The sequence below is a fragment of the Atractosteus spatula genome, chromosome 6, assembly GCF_055471065.1.
Source record: "Atractosteus spatula isolate fAtrSpa1 chromosome 6, fAtrSpa1.hap1, whole genome shotgun sequence".
Lineage (NCBI taxonomy): Eukaryota > Metazoa > Chordata > Actinopteri > Semionotiformes > Lepisosteidae > Atractosteus > Atractosteus spatula.
In genome coordinates this window covers 52048008-52066201 of record NC_142711.1, presented here as the reverse complement: position 1 = coordinate 52066201, position 18194 = coordinate 52048008, and the positions used below count along the sequence as shown (strand labels likewise).

Genomic DNA, 18194 nt, shown 5'->3' with positions numbered 1-18194 from the left:
GTTCCATTTAAACTACTTTTCTTAGAGCTTTCGGACATTTTGTGAGAATCCTAATTCTGAGATGATTACATGTTGACAATGTAAAATAGTAAATAAATAACCATTTAAACAACACAAAACAAAAGGTAATAAAACCCGAAAACTGATAAAATCAATAATTATGAAAATGTATGTGTAACATAAAGCCCTAGTCTTCAAATATGGAAAGCCTGAGAGGATAAGAGTTACACAATCTCTTAAAACATTTAGAATTGCAGCAGACATCTACCAACACCACTAAGACATTTTACAGAGAATAACTGATACCAGAATAACTGATACAAAAGTAAACCACAAAGCAAATTCTTTAAGACAAAACTTCAGATTAATTTTAAAAGAATAGGAAGTTGTAATCAGTAGAAATCTGATGCCCAGTTTACAACACATTTGACCTCAAATTAACCATCTAAATTGAGAAGGCCGGTCTACTGGTGTTTTATTAACTCAACACAAATGGTTCCATAGAGCTTTACAGTGATCTTGACCTCAATAAACTGACTAGCACCCAGGAGGTTAAGTTTAAACCCCAAAGTTGCCACTAAAGTTGCTTCTGCATCAGGTTCTATGAATGATTCATAATAGAGTGGTTCTGGATACCAGTCTGTGGAGTGAAAGTGGTAATTGCATGACACACTAACAGTCTCTGAAAGCTGATTTAAGGAGTGGGAAGGAACTCCTTGACTATTTATGTATCATGCAGCTGAAGGGAACCAGCTGAATGTGCTATTTTTATGTGGCAAAATTTCATTCTGCTATTTGGAGATTGGCTGAAGGGAGAAAACAAGAAGCCAACACAACAGAGATCTGTTTCTCAGATGTTTGATGTCTTAAGGGATGCAAATACAAACTAATGGAAAGAGGCGTTTTAAAAGGATACCAGGGAAGAGATGGTTGGAAAGAACCTGATCCTCCAAAGACTCTGAAATAACATTTTCTATGACGTTTATACAGTAGCAATACATAATATGGCTAATATTTATTTCACATTAGACATGTTTGTGTGAAGAAAAAGCCCAGTCTTCTTCTATTTTGTAAATCTCTATTTTAAAGCCCTGCATCTACACAAGGGATCTTCACAGCTTGATTGAAAGCACTTTTTGAACAAAAAGCCTTCATTGTCAAAGTCCATTTGGCCTCCCTTTAAAGCACATTATAGCTACAGTTCACTTGGTCCCATTGAAATTGCCTCAGTCATGAGGGAGTACAAAGTCCACGCTCGGCAATATCGTGAATGTAATAAAAAGTATTTTAAAAGGGCTTTCTCAAGTCTTTCCATCAAAATGTCATCTAAAGGCAGTCTTCACAGGGTCTTCAAATAACTGGGGCATGGGTGGATGAAAGTCAGAGATGATAGTGAAAAACTAAACTATAAATAAAGTATGAATGTGATTTCCTGATCAGAAATATTCCTCAGTTTCCTTCCTGCCATGCAAAACTAAAACCACAAACAGAAAATATCAACACTCTCCTGTTGTCAGCTTCAGCAATATGTTTTTGATAATATGTTTTTTTACAAAGGACAGATGCACCAACATCTGTGTTCGCTCCAAAGCTAGCACTACAAGCACTGATGCTGTGATAAGATGCTATTAACTCTGTTGGGTTGGCCATGTTGTCCAAATGTGTGATAGACTTCAAGCACCCAAAGAAAATCCCCTTCAAAGGGCTTGAAATTAATTCAAATATCTATGCGTTGCACCATCAAGCCAGACAGCTTCTAAAGCTAAGCAGAATACAAAAAACAGCAGATATTGAAAGTCCACGCAAATACCTCATATTTGGTTTATGAGAATTCAGAACAGAAACCTTGCATTACAGGAAATTAAGAAAATAAACCCAAGTTCTATAAAAAAAAGCAATGGAAGGCTGATAATTAATCTGATGAGGCATACATGTACAGTATGGCTTTTTGTATGAAGTGCCCACATTGGCAGCCGCAATAAAACTAGGCTGAGACATTATGTTTTTTCACTTTCCTTTCTAAACTAAAATATTGGATGAAACAGTAAAAGTATACTTCATCCCAAAATGGAGAACCAGTAGACATTTGTGCTTATTTAAAAAGGTTTCTATTTAAATCTCTTATGGGAATGATTTAATTGTAGATACGCAGATATCTAAGTATTGCCTCACAGAACATTAAGTTGAAGCTAAAACATAAAGTTGCAAAATAAACCTAACTTGGATAGATGTTTCTGATAGTAAACAGGTCTAATTTTTAAGCACAGATACTGACTTTGTCTGCCATTTTTGGCTGATGAAACATCATCAAACTGACTCAGCCTTTATAGTAAGGAGAGATTGCTTGTTTATTTAAGATTTCTAAAAGGATCATAACCAAATTAAGGCATATTTCCCCAAAGAGGCATTGCTTTTAAAAAGAATAATAAAAATACATTTAAAATAATAAAAGTGGAAATCAAACTTTGTAGCTTGTAGGAAATTGTATCTTCTATTTTGCATCCTGCTGAATTACTTACTCTATGTATTTAGAAGAATTTCTTAGGTAAGGTAATCAAAAAATGGCATTAGTTTAATTTCTCATAATATTATTCTTTGTGTATTTGATTCAGACATCTAAGTCAGACTCTCTTCTTGACTGAATTCTGGGAACTGATGACCCCCTCATTTTGGACTAAACTACAATGGTATTACTAAAATGGCCTTACTATATATGCAAGAGTGCATTTAGACTACAGTAATATACTAGATAGTGGGATTTTTATATCAGAACTATAATTGTAGTGTGTTTTTCTGGTCACCCAAAACATAATCAAGGCCAACTGGGCACAATAAAGAGCATCCCCCTCTTATTTTTTACCAGTGAATAAAGCTAATCGTCCATTCTGAATGAGTGCTTGTACCTGATGAGCTAGCAGTTTTTGGGTAGTCCCGGTAGTATTACATGATATTTAGGTGCACATGTAACAGTCTATCTTCTAGCTATGTTACAGCTAAATATGTTTTTGAACTTGCCTACCTGTTTTTGTTCAGACCCTGCAAGGGTGTGGAGTCCACACGCAATGGTTATGTTTGGGAAGATACCTGACCATCCATTAGCTGTACAGTTTTTACTTATATACCCTGGAAAACAGAAACAAATATATATTTACCATATAATTCAACTCAGCAGCTTTTTTCCTCCATTAGAACCATTTTAATATCGGGCAGTGAGCATTAAAGTTAGAGTTCTGGACTATGTGGAAGTGCTGAGGAAAGTCATGAGTTCAAATCCTAAATAAGGCACTGTTGTTGTACCCTTGTTCACTCATATTACTCAAATAAACACCCTGATGAATAAAGTAGTACTCCACAGATCCATCCATCCATTTTCTAACCACTTTTGTCAATTAAGGGTCACAGGAAGTCAGAGCCTATCCCAGCAAGCAACAGACACAAGGCAGGGTACACCCTGGATGGGACACCAGGGCATCCCAAGGGACACAGATACAAAAACACACACTCACACACTCACCATCTAGGACCAATTTTCCCAGAAACTCATTAACCTACTGTACTGGTATGTCTTTGGACCGTGGGAGGAAACTGAAACACCCAGAAAAAACCCACACAAGCACAAGGAGAAGATATAAACTCCATGCAGATAGCACCCAAGGAATTGAACCCAGGGCCCCAGTGTTGTGAGACAGCAATGCTAACCACTGCACCACCATGCCTTCCGTGCTTTGCAGGTCATCTTTGCAAATGATAATTTGATCTCAATTTGATTTACATAGTTTAAGGATTAAAGAAAAAAAACTGGGATCAATATGATCTGGTTCAGCTCACACGAGAAAGAAAAAAAACATTTTTTTAAATACCCATATTTCTCTCACTCCGGCACACTAAGAAAACAGGTAGCACAAGGAAAGGTACAATTCTGGATGTTATAATAATAATTTGTTTCAAAGTGCTTTTTGAAAAAAATGTACACATGCTGTACAATAGCTTATGAATAATACAAATAAAAGAATTAAAAGAGAGGGGAAACAAACACAGTACTGTACACTGATCCAGTAAAAACAAGAGTTAAGCTTAATTACTTTACATTTACATTAAAACCTCCCTTATTGTAAAAAGATCTTTAGGCAATTGTCACATTCTAAAATCAACAATTTTGTATTTGAAGAACAAGTAAAGGTTCATTCCATGCTGAAAAGAGAAGAAAGGAAAAGCAACGTTTCGGCTGTGGAGCCTTCTTCGGGTGTGAGAAGGACAGGGAAGTCAGCAGAAATGATATAGCATAGGAGAACAAAAGCCGGGAAAGAGGTGTGAAGTGGAAACCTGCAAAGGAATTTCCTTCTAATCCTCACTATTCATTTGCAGGTTTCGACTTCACACCTCTCTTCACCACTCTTGACTTCGCACCACCTGAGCGCCCACTCTGCCTCCCCCCCTGCTCCCGCCTCCTCTACACTCCTGGCTTTTGTTCTCCTATGCTACTGTATATCAGCTGCTGACTTCTCTATCTTTCTCACACCCGAAGAAGGCTCCACAGCAGAAATGTGGAGTTTCCTTTTCTTCTCTTTTTAGCATGGAATAAACCTATTAGAGAACAGAAGATTACTTTATTGGCCATATACAATTTCTTGCATTAGGAATTTGTCTTTTTGCATAACTCAGCTTGCTCTCCATGAGACACACAGGCACACAGACGGGGAGAGAGAAGCTTGGGGTCAGAGCGCAGGGTCAGCCATTTATACAGCACCCCTGGAGCAGTTGGAGTTAGGGGCCTTGCTCAGGGGCCCAACAGAGTAGGATTCCTCTGCCAGCCCCGGGATTACTTGTTTTTTTTGCAGCCTATGCACGCTGACACAGCTACAGTACCTACGTGAACTAGTTCTGGATTTGGACAGTTTAAGGATTAAAGAAAAAATAAGTCAGCAATACAGTTCCACAGTTCCAGTTGATGCTGCAAATGAAAAGCTCCATTTTATGAACTCTGGTCTTCAATAGAATAATAAAAGCTGAATCAGTTAGTCTATACTCATGCAGTAAACCCTTAAAATAACCTGGAGCTGGGCCGTCCAATACTTTATACTGTAGGTGAATGGGAGAACCTAAATCTCACTGGAAGCCAACATAATTTACTGAGAATGCACTGCATGCTACATTCTGATGTACAGTGGTCTTAGACAGCACGAAAACTGCAGGATTCTGGACATACTGAAACCTGTTTGCTACCTTAACTAATTTAAGTAAGATCATACAGTAGCATACACAGCAATGTATATCGAAGAGGTCACTGAAGGTCCGTATGTCAACCGGATCATTGGTTCTTCATAATCATTGCTTCATTAGCTCTCCTGGCATTATGTTGTAATGAGGTAACCAGCTGAGGTTAGACAATGAAATACGCATACAGTAGTAGTATCTTTAGTTAAAATACGATTTAAAACTCATACAGTATGTAGTGTAGATTAATGTTTAATTCTGTAGCAGTTGTTTGTCATTAATACAATTGACAACCAAACATAAAAGAAGGGTATTAAATATGCTTTTTAAAACCAAAACGTGAAAGAAATGATTCTTTCCACTGAAATTGGTCAATACTCTCTTAATGTCTTTCCACATCTCATCATACTACGGCCCTTTCTGCAGCAATTACCCTACAGCTGACACAACAGTCCACCCCCCATTTCTCTGCCCTCGTAACAATGTCTCAATAGATATTTTTGTCTTTTTTTGTAAGGTTTCGTAAAATGACTGCAATTTCTTCCTTAATTATTTCAATTTCTTAACACACATAATTTAATACCCATTTATTCATATGGAGACCGATCCTTCATTTAAGGTGTTTAAAGACAAAACTGGGGGGAAAAAAAAACTTGTTTTGCTGGGTTGCTACACCCATGTGTTCATTGCACCATGATACTGTCAGATACAAAAGCATTTTTAACTTAAAACAAGAAAAACCTGTAGAAAATACAGGATTTTTTTAGGAAACGAGTACTAGCAGAGCCTTCAAAATCTAAACCAAACTCCTTTCAAATGGTGTTAAACAGGATTAAGAAATATAATATTAAGAAAATATAATACTTTGACGAATGAGACCAACCTGGAATTATTTTGTCATTCAATATGCCTACAGCAACTGTATAGCTGAGTAGGAAAACCAAGTACAAAGACACAATATTGAGCATTATACAGACATTACTGCAATACTATGATGCAGATTCTATTGCCATGTGGGCTGTTTTTAAATCCGGCTTATTTCAAAATACATATTAATAAGCTTAGTAGTCAACTGTCTGTGGAATTAAAAAAAGTACAGATTTTACATACTGTAGCAGCAACTTAAAAATAGCTTTTTGTCTCTGCAAGATACTACAAGACTTAACTTTATGTTAAAAAAGAAATCCTTCTCAGAGCAAAGCAGCAATATTTTAATATACCATCTGCACAGCAGGAAAGTAAAATACCATCCATATTTCAAGGCTGAGAGGCTGTGTATATTACATATTTGCTGTTTTGTCAACTCCAGGTAAGAAAGAAAGAGAAAACATTTTCTTGGAATCTAAAAATTAGGAAAACAATAGGAAACATAAAACATAGAAATCTAATGTATGGAGAAACCTGCTTGGCATTTTTATTTCACTCAGAGATATAACAATTTAGTAACTCATGAGATGTGATATTTATTTAGCAATTTATGAAAAAGCTTTTGATTTTATAAGGTGACTGGCATTTCACGTCACGTTTTTTGCACCTTTTCGCAAAGTTCATGTGGGACTTCACCTGGTCCTCTGATTTCTTGGCATCTTCTGAAGAAATGCTGACAGTGATAATTTGTGAAAATAAAAGTAAATATGCCTCCTATTTGTATGGTACTTACACACGCATCTAACCTGTCATAAACCAAAGATATTCCATAGACAAATCTAAACAAAGGTGCATCACAGTGTGTCATTAAATAGCTTTATTTAATGTATGTGAAAATTCACCATTATTTACTGTCTAACAATAATTAATGCCTTTTTAGAGGAACATTACATGGATTCCTGTGAACTGTGTAAATGGACAATTAAACTATGGACACTATCATTTTTCACACAGAGTCCTCTGAGGCAGTATTGAAAATGACAAATTTAAAAAAATAAATTTCTCAAAGTCAGACACATCATTATTGTTGAAGTCTTTGCCATTAATGTATTTGGCTGACACTTTTATTCAAAGTTACTTACATTTTCACCCATCTATACAGCTGGGCATTTTACTAAAGCAATCTAAGTGAAGGAGCGTTCTTGAGGATACAACAACAGAGCCCTATCAACTATTCAACATGTACAGTATGCCAAAGACTAGTAAAAGTTATACCTTGGTAATAGTGTTAGACTGCATATTCACTGTAGCTCCTTATAGCCTTAATGTCCAATAAAATACTTCGATTTTTGAAAAAAAAAATAATGTCGCATTATTGAAATTTTTAATGTGAACACTTTTTTTTCAAATAAAATTCTTTCTGGATTTTAGCACTTAAACCTTGGATTAAAAAAAAACCCATCAAAACAAAGATTGTAGGATAGTTAAAAGAGACACACAATCAAAGGCAAAAACCAGCCAAGAGCAAGTCCACGTCACATCCTAATAAGCAGTTTTGGTACACAGATATTATAGATATGACAACACTGAACACAAAATGATTTTAATATCTGGGCATATCCGATGTTTCAGGTTGTTAAACATCCTGGGATGACATTGCATTGCACTACAGGATAAAAACTAAATGAAGCAGTGTAACCAACAGAGCATAAATGATCACATTAATGTGATTAAATACAGTTTAACATCTATGATAATAACATTTCTGTGAAAGTTACCTGTAAATAATTGTGGAGTCCTATTAAGAAAAGAAAACTAAAAATGTTCTGTGAGGTAATTAGGACTAAATAAGAAGGAATAGACAGTGATACTTTTGAAAATTACAAGTCTGAGGTGAACAGATATACTTATTAGCAAATAAGGGAAGGGATCTTGAAGTCTGCCAGCAAAATATATCCCATTTCACGAGTACATATACTGTATTGCTGTTTATTGTGAATTAAATACTGTTGTGATTCCCCTTTTAAAATATAATCCAGGACTAAGTGAAGTGACTTCAAAATTGTGTCGAGAAGAATGTGTAAACCTTCCATTATTTGGTACTTGAAATAAACATTTAAATAAATATACTGTAGTAACAAAGCCGAAGCATTACAAGTTCAAACCACATTTCATGTTTGTAGTGCTGCTTGTAAACCACTGCACATCTGACCACAAGAAAAAAGAAATAATAAAAACAGAAATACCGTTTGTATTGTATAAGGAGCTGATCGATTTTGGACAAGGAACAGTGACTGTCTCCCCAATGTCAGCAGGATTCCAGCAGGTGATGTTATCCCACATTCCCCTGCATCCTGTCAACATAATAATAACACAATAAGAAACATATTCAATCAAACCTAGAATGTTTGTGTTTGTTTAACCAAAGTTCTCCATATAATGTCTTGCTGAGGAAAGTGTGTGCCAAGACTTTTTTCAAATATCCTGCCGTCCCACTCAGTTGTCATGGATTATCTCTCATCACTCACAGGAAACAGTTGAAAACAAATATTGTTGGCATAATGCACTTTCCTAACAACACATAATACACCAACCAATATACAAATGGAAAAAAAAAACAGTAGAGTAAAAAAACAACATTTTTCACTTTTCCCTTCTACAACATTTCTCACTACCAGAAAAAAAAAATTAATAAGTGCAGTGTTTTTACAGAGATTTTGGACATTTGCTCAAACACGTATTACCAATGCTAATCATTTAAAAAAACAGAATATTGAAGTAAGCTAGGCTGAATAAAGTACATGTTTAAAATATAGAAAATATGAATAAATGCACACTTCAATTCACTGTTTCGGTAATAGTTAATAGTCTATTTCCAAAATGAATTCTAATTGATCATCCATCCATAACAAAAACAGGACAATAAAAAAAACAAACTGGTGAACATTAACCAAGTAACTCATTCTATTACCATGAATAATAGAGGGTGCTTTGTTTCTTTTACATGTGTTAGCGTTGTTAAACAAATGAGATTTCAGGTGTTTTCTGTCACCAATATTATTGGTTGGAATGAATGAAAGACAAACATTTTTAATTTGGTATTTATACAGTATGTTCAAAGATTGACATCCTGATTACAAAGATCGAGCTAGAGAACATTTAAATCTGCTTACTTTATGAATGCATTGTAGTCATGGAAATCCAATTTAAAAAAATATTACTGGGCATTTAAAACTATTCTGATGCTGCTATTGATGTACAGTCTTTTTTGCATATACTGTATAGTACTGTAGCTTTAATGTAAGGATATCTGAGAAGCTGGTTGTATCTCAGGAAAAGAATAAATACAACTATCTGTTTTTATTAAAGTAGACATGCATAGTATATTAACAACAATGCTAAAAACACATTTACTTTAATTATGAGCCCCTCCAAATGTTCTGTAATACTTTATATTGTGGTCTGCAAATTCTATTTCAAAATTATTTGTGATCTGTAAAAATATAAAAACATCAGTTGTGTCAGTGAATAATGGTATCTTGTTGTTTTTGCTAACAAATATCAGATTCTTCTTACATATACTGTAAAACTCCATTGATGTTTAGTTAAATGTTAATAGATTGTTAAGCATTTGTAAAGTATTATTTGCATCCTCTAACTTAATACTAAACGATTTGTTTTACTGCAAGTTCAGGTCCACTTTATCCAGCTGTTGCTGGTGCATCCTGTTAGCTATAAGTCACTTGTTCTGGTTATGGTTGTGGCAATTCAAAACCAACATTCCCTGCTTGTCAAGAGATCAATGCCTGTATGTCATCGGTATGTTGGAGGCTGGATTAATTCAGTGCACTGTCACTCGCCAGCAATCCCTAACGCCATAAGAATTTATAACCGAATAGTCTGTCAAGGATAAACCACAATCTGGGAGATCCTGAGTCAGAACACTTCTCCACAATCAACATGTCCTCTTCTAAGTGTTATGGCCTGGCCAGGTGTGACTTTGTACTACAGAACTTGTAGTGTTTGATGGCAACCTGATTACACAGTACAAAGCTGATGAAGTCCTTACTTCCTGCAAGCATATCCCAACTGTCACGCTCATTACACCTAGAGGGCGCTCTATGTTCCTTCTGTTCCTAGTTCCCTGTGATTATTCATGTCTTTCTGGTGTGTCTTGTTGTGTAGCCTATTTATTTCCTGCTTCTGCTCTGCCACTCGCTCAGCATTGTTGTTCAGTTGCCCTGAGACCCCCCCTAGCACCAGGTCACTCCTGTCCTTGGCCTGAGGGCATAGGTTTCTATACGGCTTTTCCTGAACAGCTGAGCCCGGGCTAATCCCCCGTCTCGTCGCTACACATAGGGTCTTTATCGCTCTCCTGCCATTCCACGGTTCGTCCTTTCGGACATTCGTGACAGAATGCTGAGCCTACTTTAGACCCCGTGAGCGTTTTTTTTTTTCTTTTTGTTTCCTGGCTTTTGGAATATTTTTTTTCTTTACACCTGGTTCTAGGCTTCCATGCTCCCTGCTCTTCTCTATCTGTTGTGGGTTATTTCTTTTACGTGTTGTTTGTTTCCCTGTTCCATCAGGGTTTATACTCGTTGCGTATTTTGCCTTTGTCCCGGGCTCCCACACCCTCTCCTACTGTCACTGTCCCGGGCTCCCACGCCCCCTGCTGCTTCCGTGTTCCAGGCTCCCATGCCCTCTGGTCTCCTTGGCTCCAGGCTCCCATGCCTTCTGGTCTCCCTGGCTCCGGGCTCCCATGCCTTCTGGTCTCCCTGGCTCTGGGCTCCCATGCCCTCTGGTCTGGGCTTCCATGCCCTTATGTGTTTATTGTTCCCCTGTTCCGTCAGGGTTTATTTTTGTTGTTCGTGATTTTTGTTTGTTTGTTCGGTCTGGTTTTTTTTGTTTTGCTCCTCTGGAGCCCAGTTCGACCCCCTCTTCCTCTACTCAATAAAGGTTTTTACCCCGGAGGAGGGGGTAGCTCTCAGCCGTGGACTCCCGGAGGTTTCCTTTCAGTTAAATGAGGTTTTTCCTCCCCCCAGTGCTGTCCAGCTCTTTTTTGGGCGTCAGGAGCCGCCCTTGAAGGGGGGGGGGGGGGGTACTGTCATGCTCATTACACCTAGAGGGTGCTCTACTTTCCTTCAGTTCCTAGTTCCCTGTGATTATTCATGTCTTTCTGGTGTGTCTTGTTGTATAGCCTATTTATTTCCTGCTTCTGCTCTGCCACTCGCTCAGCATTGTTGTTCAGTTGCCCTGAGACCCGCCTAGCACCAGGTCACTCCTGTTCTTGGCCTGAGGGCATAGGTTTCTATACAGCTTTTCCTGAACAGCTGAGCCAGGGCTAACCCCCGTCTCGCCGCTACTCATAGGGTCTTTATCGCTCTCCTGCCATTCCACGGTTCGTCCTTTCGGACATTCGTGACACCAACGACAGAATGATGCTATCCTCATGCTGCTTGTGTATTAATTGCTTCATGGTGAAATGAGAACACGACAGATATGCCATGGATGTCCTACCCACTAGGAAAAGTGTGAAAATCATATGGTAAAACTGCTACAGTTAAATATGTTAGCAGTTGAATCCTTCCAATCAATCAGGCCAACCTTATTAACAGAAAACAAAAAAACCTTTGCATTCTCAAAAACACAAATCCTGAGAATGGAGCGAAATGCCATTAAAAACTAGAAAGCAAAAATTTGTCTCCTTAAATGTCAGGGTGAATTTGTATCCTACATTAATATATAAGAGAGGTCAAATATGAGTCAAATATGCACATAGTCAGCCTGAATATGCCAGTTTTTATATAATTCTGAAGCTTGTGCAAGACCTGCATTTAAACTAATTATGCTTGAGTAGACGAAAGAGAGATTCTCTAAAGAATCAAGCTCTTTGCTACACTAGATACACTACTCAAATTGTTTAAAATATATATTTAAATAATAATTAAATATCAGAACTGAAATTATTCATATTGTTTGCTCAGGGGATGTTTTATGCAATCACTATGAAGTGACTTGGAAGTGAACTGGATTGAAGAAAAAAAATAAAGACATACAGTACAGTACCGTAGCCATACATACTGTATACTTAAGTATGTAATGTAATTATCCATTCAAAAATCGTATTGGGGAGTTGCAGTTCATTTCTGATATGTAATAGGAAAGATTTAGTCAGATCTCATACATATCTCAGCTGATAAAGGCTTAGTACACGATAGGACTGTAGATTAGGGATTTGGTGTTTGATTTTAAGGTGGGCCATTAGCCAGCTGTGCATAGAACTCTCACAGTTCGCAACTAGATGAGTACTATTGACGGGTATGAAGTTTTTTTGGTTTCCTCAGTTCGCCGTGCATTCGCTATCTGTGTGAGCATCCATGAGTATATAATGTTAACAGCAAGGGTTGTGTCTTTGTCTGATATCTTAGCTTTGCTATTGTTTGTCACAGGCATTTGGAATGGAAAAACAAAAACACAACCTTATTGAAAGTGTCAGTCCCACATTTTAGAGGAGCTGTATGTGTGTGTGTGTCCATCTTCACTGTTCAGAAGATGCTGCAGTGAATTAAATAGACTAACAAGTTATTTGAAACATAAAAAGGCCAGTTCCACATTAGATAGGGAGCAAATTTAATATCGGGGACACATCATTCTTGACCTTTTCTATTGATGGACTTATTAGTGGTGCAAAAATGTTTTTAATTTTTTTTTAAGATTCTCAAAGCCAGAATAATGAAAGCCAGTTTTGCTTCAAGCAACAATTAACAATTACTTAATGTCTAGAGGTATTTAAGATACTTATCCCTAGCATTATTTGTAACAAAAATACTGAGAATACTAAATTCATTATGGTACATTACTCGCATTTTGTAAGTCATTCTTTACTAAATATGGTGAGTAGTGATGAGTATTGCAGTACAAAGGGATTTTCTTTTTACACAAGTTAAAGGCTGGTTTTTATATCATGCAGATTATATGAATCAGGCACATTACTAGGACTCCATCGATGTACAGTACCACACAAAACCTCACATCCAGATCCATTATCATATACCAGCAAATCCCCCTGCCTTTATTTTTTTGCTATAAATTATGACTTTTCTCCTTTGTGGGTGACCTAGTTGCAGTGGATTATTATAATGCAATCATAAAAAGCAACAATTTCATCAGTTACTTTTGTCCTTCAACTTTCTTTATGCTTTCAATGCTGTCCATGACTTCTTGTAAAATGGATTTTATCTTGAACAAAAGGACAAATAAGATATAGATACCGTATATAACACACATATCTAAAGAAATAAAGGTAAACAATGTAAACCATAGTTAAAGAACACATTTGGTCTGAAAATTGGTTTAAATAGCAGCTCAGATCTGAAATGCCTGTTTCTACATATAAATGCAAATATGTAGTTTTTTATTATTTTTACATAAGCACACCCCATTATTGATCCTCCTCAATTTTCTATGATTTTATAGTGATGTAAATTAAACTTCTTCTACATCTACAATATAAGCCGGAGGGTGCATGACTACAGAAGTACTGATCTGTCATTTTCACCCCACTGAATATTAAAAGTCTCACGGCTTACATGAACGTCCTTCATCAGATATATGCTTGAGATATAATGCTAATGGTCTTGCAAAGACCTTGCAAGGGACTGAATATCATTACAAATACCTGCTACTTCCATTGATAAGAATTACATCTTATATTCTTGTATAATTTCTCACAACATCAGATTCAGGTGAATTAAAAATATGAATATGATCATCTTCTGGGGGTGTTTCTGCTTTCAGCATTATCCAGATTATATCACTGACTACTGTTTTCAGTTCTCTGTATCTTGCAGCAGCTCCGAAAAGACCGGGGTTATGTACAGGAAACAGTAATTTGCTACAAGGTATGTAAGATATGCATGACCTAGTGAACATTTCACTTTTTCAGCATTCTACGTTTCTGAAATTATACTATTGCATGTAAGTTGTTGTTTTGATCTTGTTGTTTTTGTCAGCCATATATGACTGGCATTTCTTCTGAAATCAGTCACACGGTTTTGGGGAAAAAATGAAAAATTTGCCTTCATTGGTACTTTATTAATGCTGAAGCCATAACTGTTGTGGTTGCCTGTGGATTTACGGATCTCTTGAAAAATAATTCTGATGCAATTGGACAATTGTTTTTGTTTCCTTGTTTCTGGGGTGCTATCTGCCTGGTTTCTGGGGTGCTATCTGAATGAGGTGAGTATGCTTTCCACTATGTTTGTGTGGGTTTCCTCCAGGTGCTCCAGTTTCCTCCCAAAGTCCAAAGACATTTTGGCAGGTTAATTGGCTTCTGGGAAAACTGGCATTTGTGTGAGTGTATGTATTTGTCTGCCCTGTAATGGAGTGGCATTCCATCCAGTGTGTATCCTGCCCTGTGCCCACTGCTTGCCAGGATAGGCTCCTGCTCCCCTGTGACCCTGAATTGTTTAAAGTTTAAAAAAACAAAACATGGATGGATATTACATTTGTTACTACAGTAGTTTGCCCAAAAACTCATAGTTATAAATCAGACAAGAACTCATATGATATGTTATTTCTAGAAAAGAAGCCCAAATTGGATTATTGACTTTGGTTTCACCTTTAAAGGTATTCCCAGTCCTTTAGATAATCACTGAGGATTCACTTGTCTGACCAGTAGCAAACCCTCAGCAGAGAGTCAGTATTTTGCTACTCTCCTTGACAGACAAAGCTTAAAAAGTAAGTAGAGGCTGAGAAGAAGGAGGCAAAATCAAAGTTCTATCTTGAGGTGTTTTAAAATAACATAATTGCCAGACAAAATATATTTTGTGTATGAGTTATTTTATGTATCTTTTGAGAGCAGGGGAGAAGGAATGAGATCCAAAGTTTTTAGCCATTTCCTTTCTAAGTCTTGCTTAAAAATGAATATGTACTGTATATGTTTAAATATATTGACTTTAACTGGTCGACATGTTTCACTTAATGACTGGTCATTCTTTCATCCATTAACTTACTTAATCACTTTGATGTTCCAGAACTCCATTCAATTCAGTAAAGCAAAATCAATGAATTAACCGCATTATAATTGACCTATTTTGCAAATGTTTAGAATGAGAGTAAGAGAGGGGAACTGTTTTCAGAAAATGTCAAGCTCTCACTAAATGTCAGTTGACAGATTTTATAGTGACAACTGGGTATATATTTGCATATATATAATTACATGAACTAAAATGTATTGGCTTAATGTTACAAAAGACAAATATATTTTGTTTACAGATTATCACAACATTTATGGTCTGCTAGAACACAGAATATATTATTGTTGAAGAAGCGAGGAAAGTTTTTTTTATAAATGTCTTGATCTGAAACTGTAAAAATATGGCAATACAAATATTTATTTCAACTAATGTTAAGGGTCAGTTCTGTTCATTGTGTTCTTAAAAACAGAACCCTGTACAACCCTGCAAATAAGGTTTTACTAAAACTCATTTTTAAAAATTAACTTGCTATGTTATTGCACCTGGATTCTTCTGATACAAACTGCCATGACATTTTCAAACATCCTGTACATTCCATTTGTTATTGGGAGTTGATTCTAGTTTAATTGGTTTTTGGGTTTTGTTTATCTGAGTAAAACATAAGTGTAATTACCATTCTTGGATTAAGGTCCTATGAATCTACAGCCTTTACTAAAGGACCATTCTACTGTAGCATTATTCTGGTCCAAAGGGTTCAAATCTACCATAGGCTGCACTAAAGCATTCCAAATTTTAATTAACAAAAAAACATTTCAAAGACTTTAATATCTGGGTTGTTTAAGACATTATTGTAGTAAGGCAAAATGATATACGTACATGTATTTGTAGGCAATAATTAAATAACTGCTTACAATACCAGAAGCCTATAGGATTCATAAAGTTTTTTTTCCATCCAATATTGAAAGTGTTGCTCATGTTCAAACACAGCCTAGAAACGTTATTCTAGACAGAAAAACTTGCATTTGGGTAAAATAATTGGGTTCCTGTGTTAACAAAGATGATGGTCAGAGCCAATAGAATTCTTATGACCTGCAGCACTGGTTGAATTAAAATTGTTCAGATTTCATCAACAAAAAGTTGATCAAATTTGCCCCTTGTGATGACATTGGCATACTTGGCACCAGAGCTCTGACACTGTCAGGAGGTCACTTTTGTTTTTACAAAAAAATTACATTTTAGATATATCCTTATGTGTTGCACACATTTCGTATGCACCCACTTACACCCAGTTTCTTATACTCTTCAGTTTAACTCTTCAATGAGCACCATGTACTAGAGCATTCACATTTATTCCCATACTCTTCACTTTTTACTTAATCAGCAAGTACTGATTAATTCAACTCAATTAACACCATGTCATCAAAGTCTCACTCCTCACTTCACTTTTACACAATATGACACTAGAGCATTTTTCTCGGCTTGACCCTTAACAACCTGTTCTCAGCCTTCTCTTCAAAAATTACTGAATAACTTTTACAATCACTAATTTTCATGGCTGATACTGTTTGGCCATGGCCGCCTGATCACTATTTCTATTTTTTGTTGTTTCCAACCTTGATGCATATTATTTTTGCAACCACACCACTATCATCTGATAGTGTCATTCATACCGTCATTCATACTAAGATAACCACAGGACCTCCATTGTTCTCAAAACTCAGACTACCTCTGCCCTGAGAACTTCTGCATTGACTGAAATGAAACATGTCAGATTTCATTTACTCCACATACAGTAGGGGAAACCACACTTTGGAACATATTTGACTTATTCACTATCATTACTTTCCCCATAACTGTATCTACACGAAAACACACATAACACATATTAAGGCAGTATATTAATTTAATCAAATCAAATTAAATATTCTACCCTGATGAAGGCATTTAAAACTCTGAGCTCCCAAATCCTGGGAAAACCTTCAAAGTAAAAGCATGGCAAAAATTTAAGATTACAGTTGTATGCAGTTTGGGCACCCCTGATCAAATTGCATGTTTCACAGAATCTCTAAGTAAAAATAAGTTAACACAACCTCTGCAGGATACAAATTTAAGCATGATATATTTCTACACATTTTAATACAAAATTACAATTTATTTGCTGAATTTAACAGATGAAAAAAAATAAAATAGTAAATGTGGCATGTGATCCAGTTGATACTGATATTGGACAGACTAATAAGTTCAGGCAGAGAGACAATGATCTTTATGCTTCTGTACTGAAATTACTTGTCCCAGAAAATCCGTTTAATCACATGATATAACAGTGTTGGAGTGTGCAGACCACGTGAAGATTATTTGTTTAGTCTGTTCATCTGCATTATAAGCAAATACGGAAATATTCAACATTATCAATAGCACCCCAACTAAATAAATACATTTTTCAGACACATGTATTTATAAATCTTTGTGTGACTCCACAAAATGTAATGCAATAGTGTACATCTGACAGCATAATGAAATAAAATGTATCCATCAATATTCCAAAACTACATAAAAATAAGAAAAAGATTTGACAAATGAAACTTATTTCTGATATCTAAAATTAACTTAATATATATATATAAATAACTTATTTTTGTTTATTTTAACTTATTGTTTATTTTAAGAGAGTATTACATAAATAGGTCATTATTTTTAACGTTGTAGAAAAGCAACCAGTTGTCTTCAGATTTATTGACTTTTTTAAAAAAGCAGGGCTGAAATGGACCTTTGTGAAATACTAGACAGTAAGTAAAATGCTGCTAATGTGTTATTTTCCATCTGTCTGCTTGTATTTTTTACACTGTGCTTGCTACCACTGCACCAGAAACTAAAGAGGTCAAATGATTAATGCCCCGTTGCAGACAATGCAGTGACTGGAAAAGAAGGAATAGAAGAATCATCTAAAGAACAATAACATACTTAACAAAACTAAGCTCTCATTTTCAGCTGCAGTCTCAGAAATCTCAGGTACTGTACAGGCACACTCATTCAGCTCTGTTTTATGAGCATGTCAATGAATAAGTCAATAAAAGCCCTACTGTATATCTCTCTAAATCTTTCAACTGTTCTAAATACAACAGACAGCAGTGTACT

At 36.0% G+C, this 18194-nt stretch overlaps 1 protein-coding gene across 1 annotated transcript in view; it reads right to left on the bottom strand.

Annotated features, from left to right (window-relative positions):
- The window catches only part of vipr2 (vasoactive intestinal peptide receptor 2), a 63487-nt gene that overhangs the window by 32800 nt on the left and 12493 nt on the right, over positions 1-18194 (bottom strand). Inside the window, exons 3-4 of the mRNA XM_088918535.1 lie at positions 8328-8435; positions 3020-3123 (exon numbers count right to left, since the gene is read on the bottom strand). Of these exons, the coding sequence (XP_088774661.1) occupies positions 3020-3123; positions 8328-8435 (212 nt within the window). The remainder of the gene's footprint in view (positions 1-3019; positions 3124-8327; positions 8436-18194) is intronic.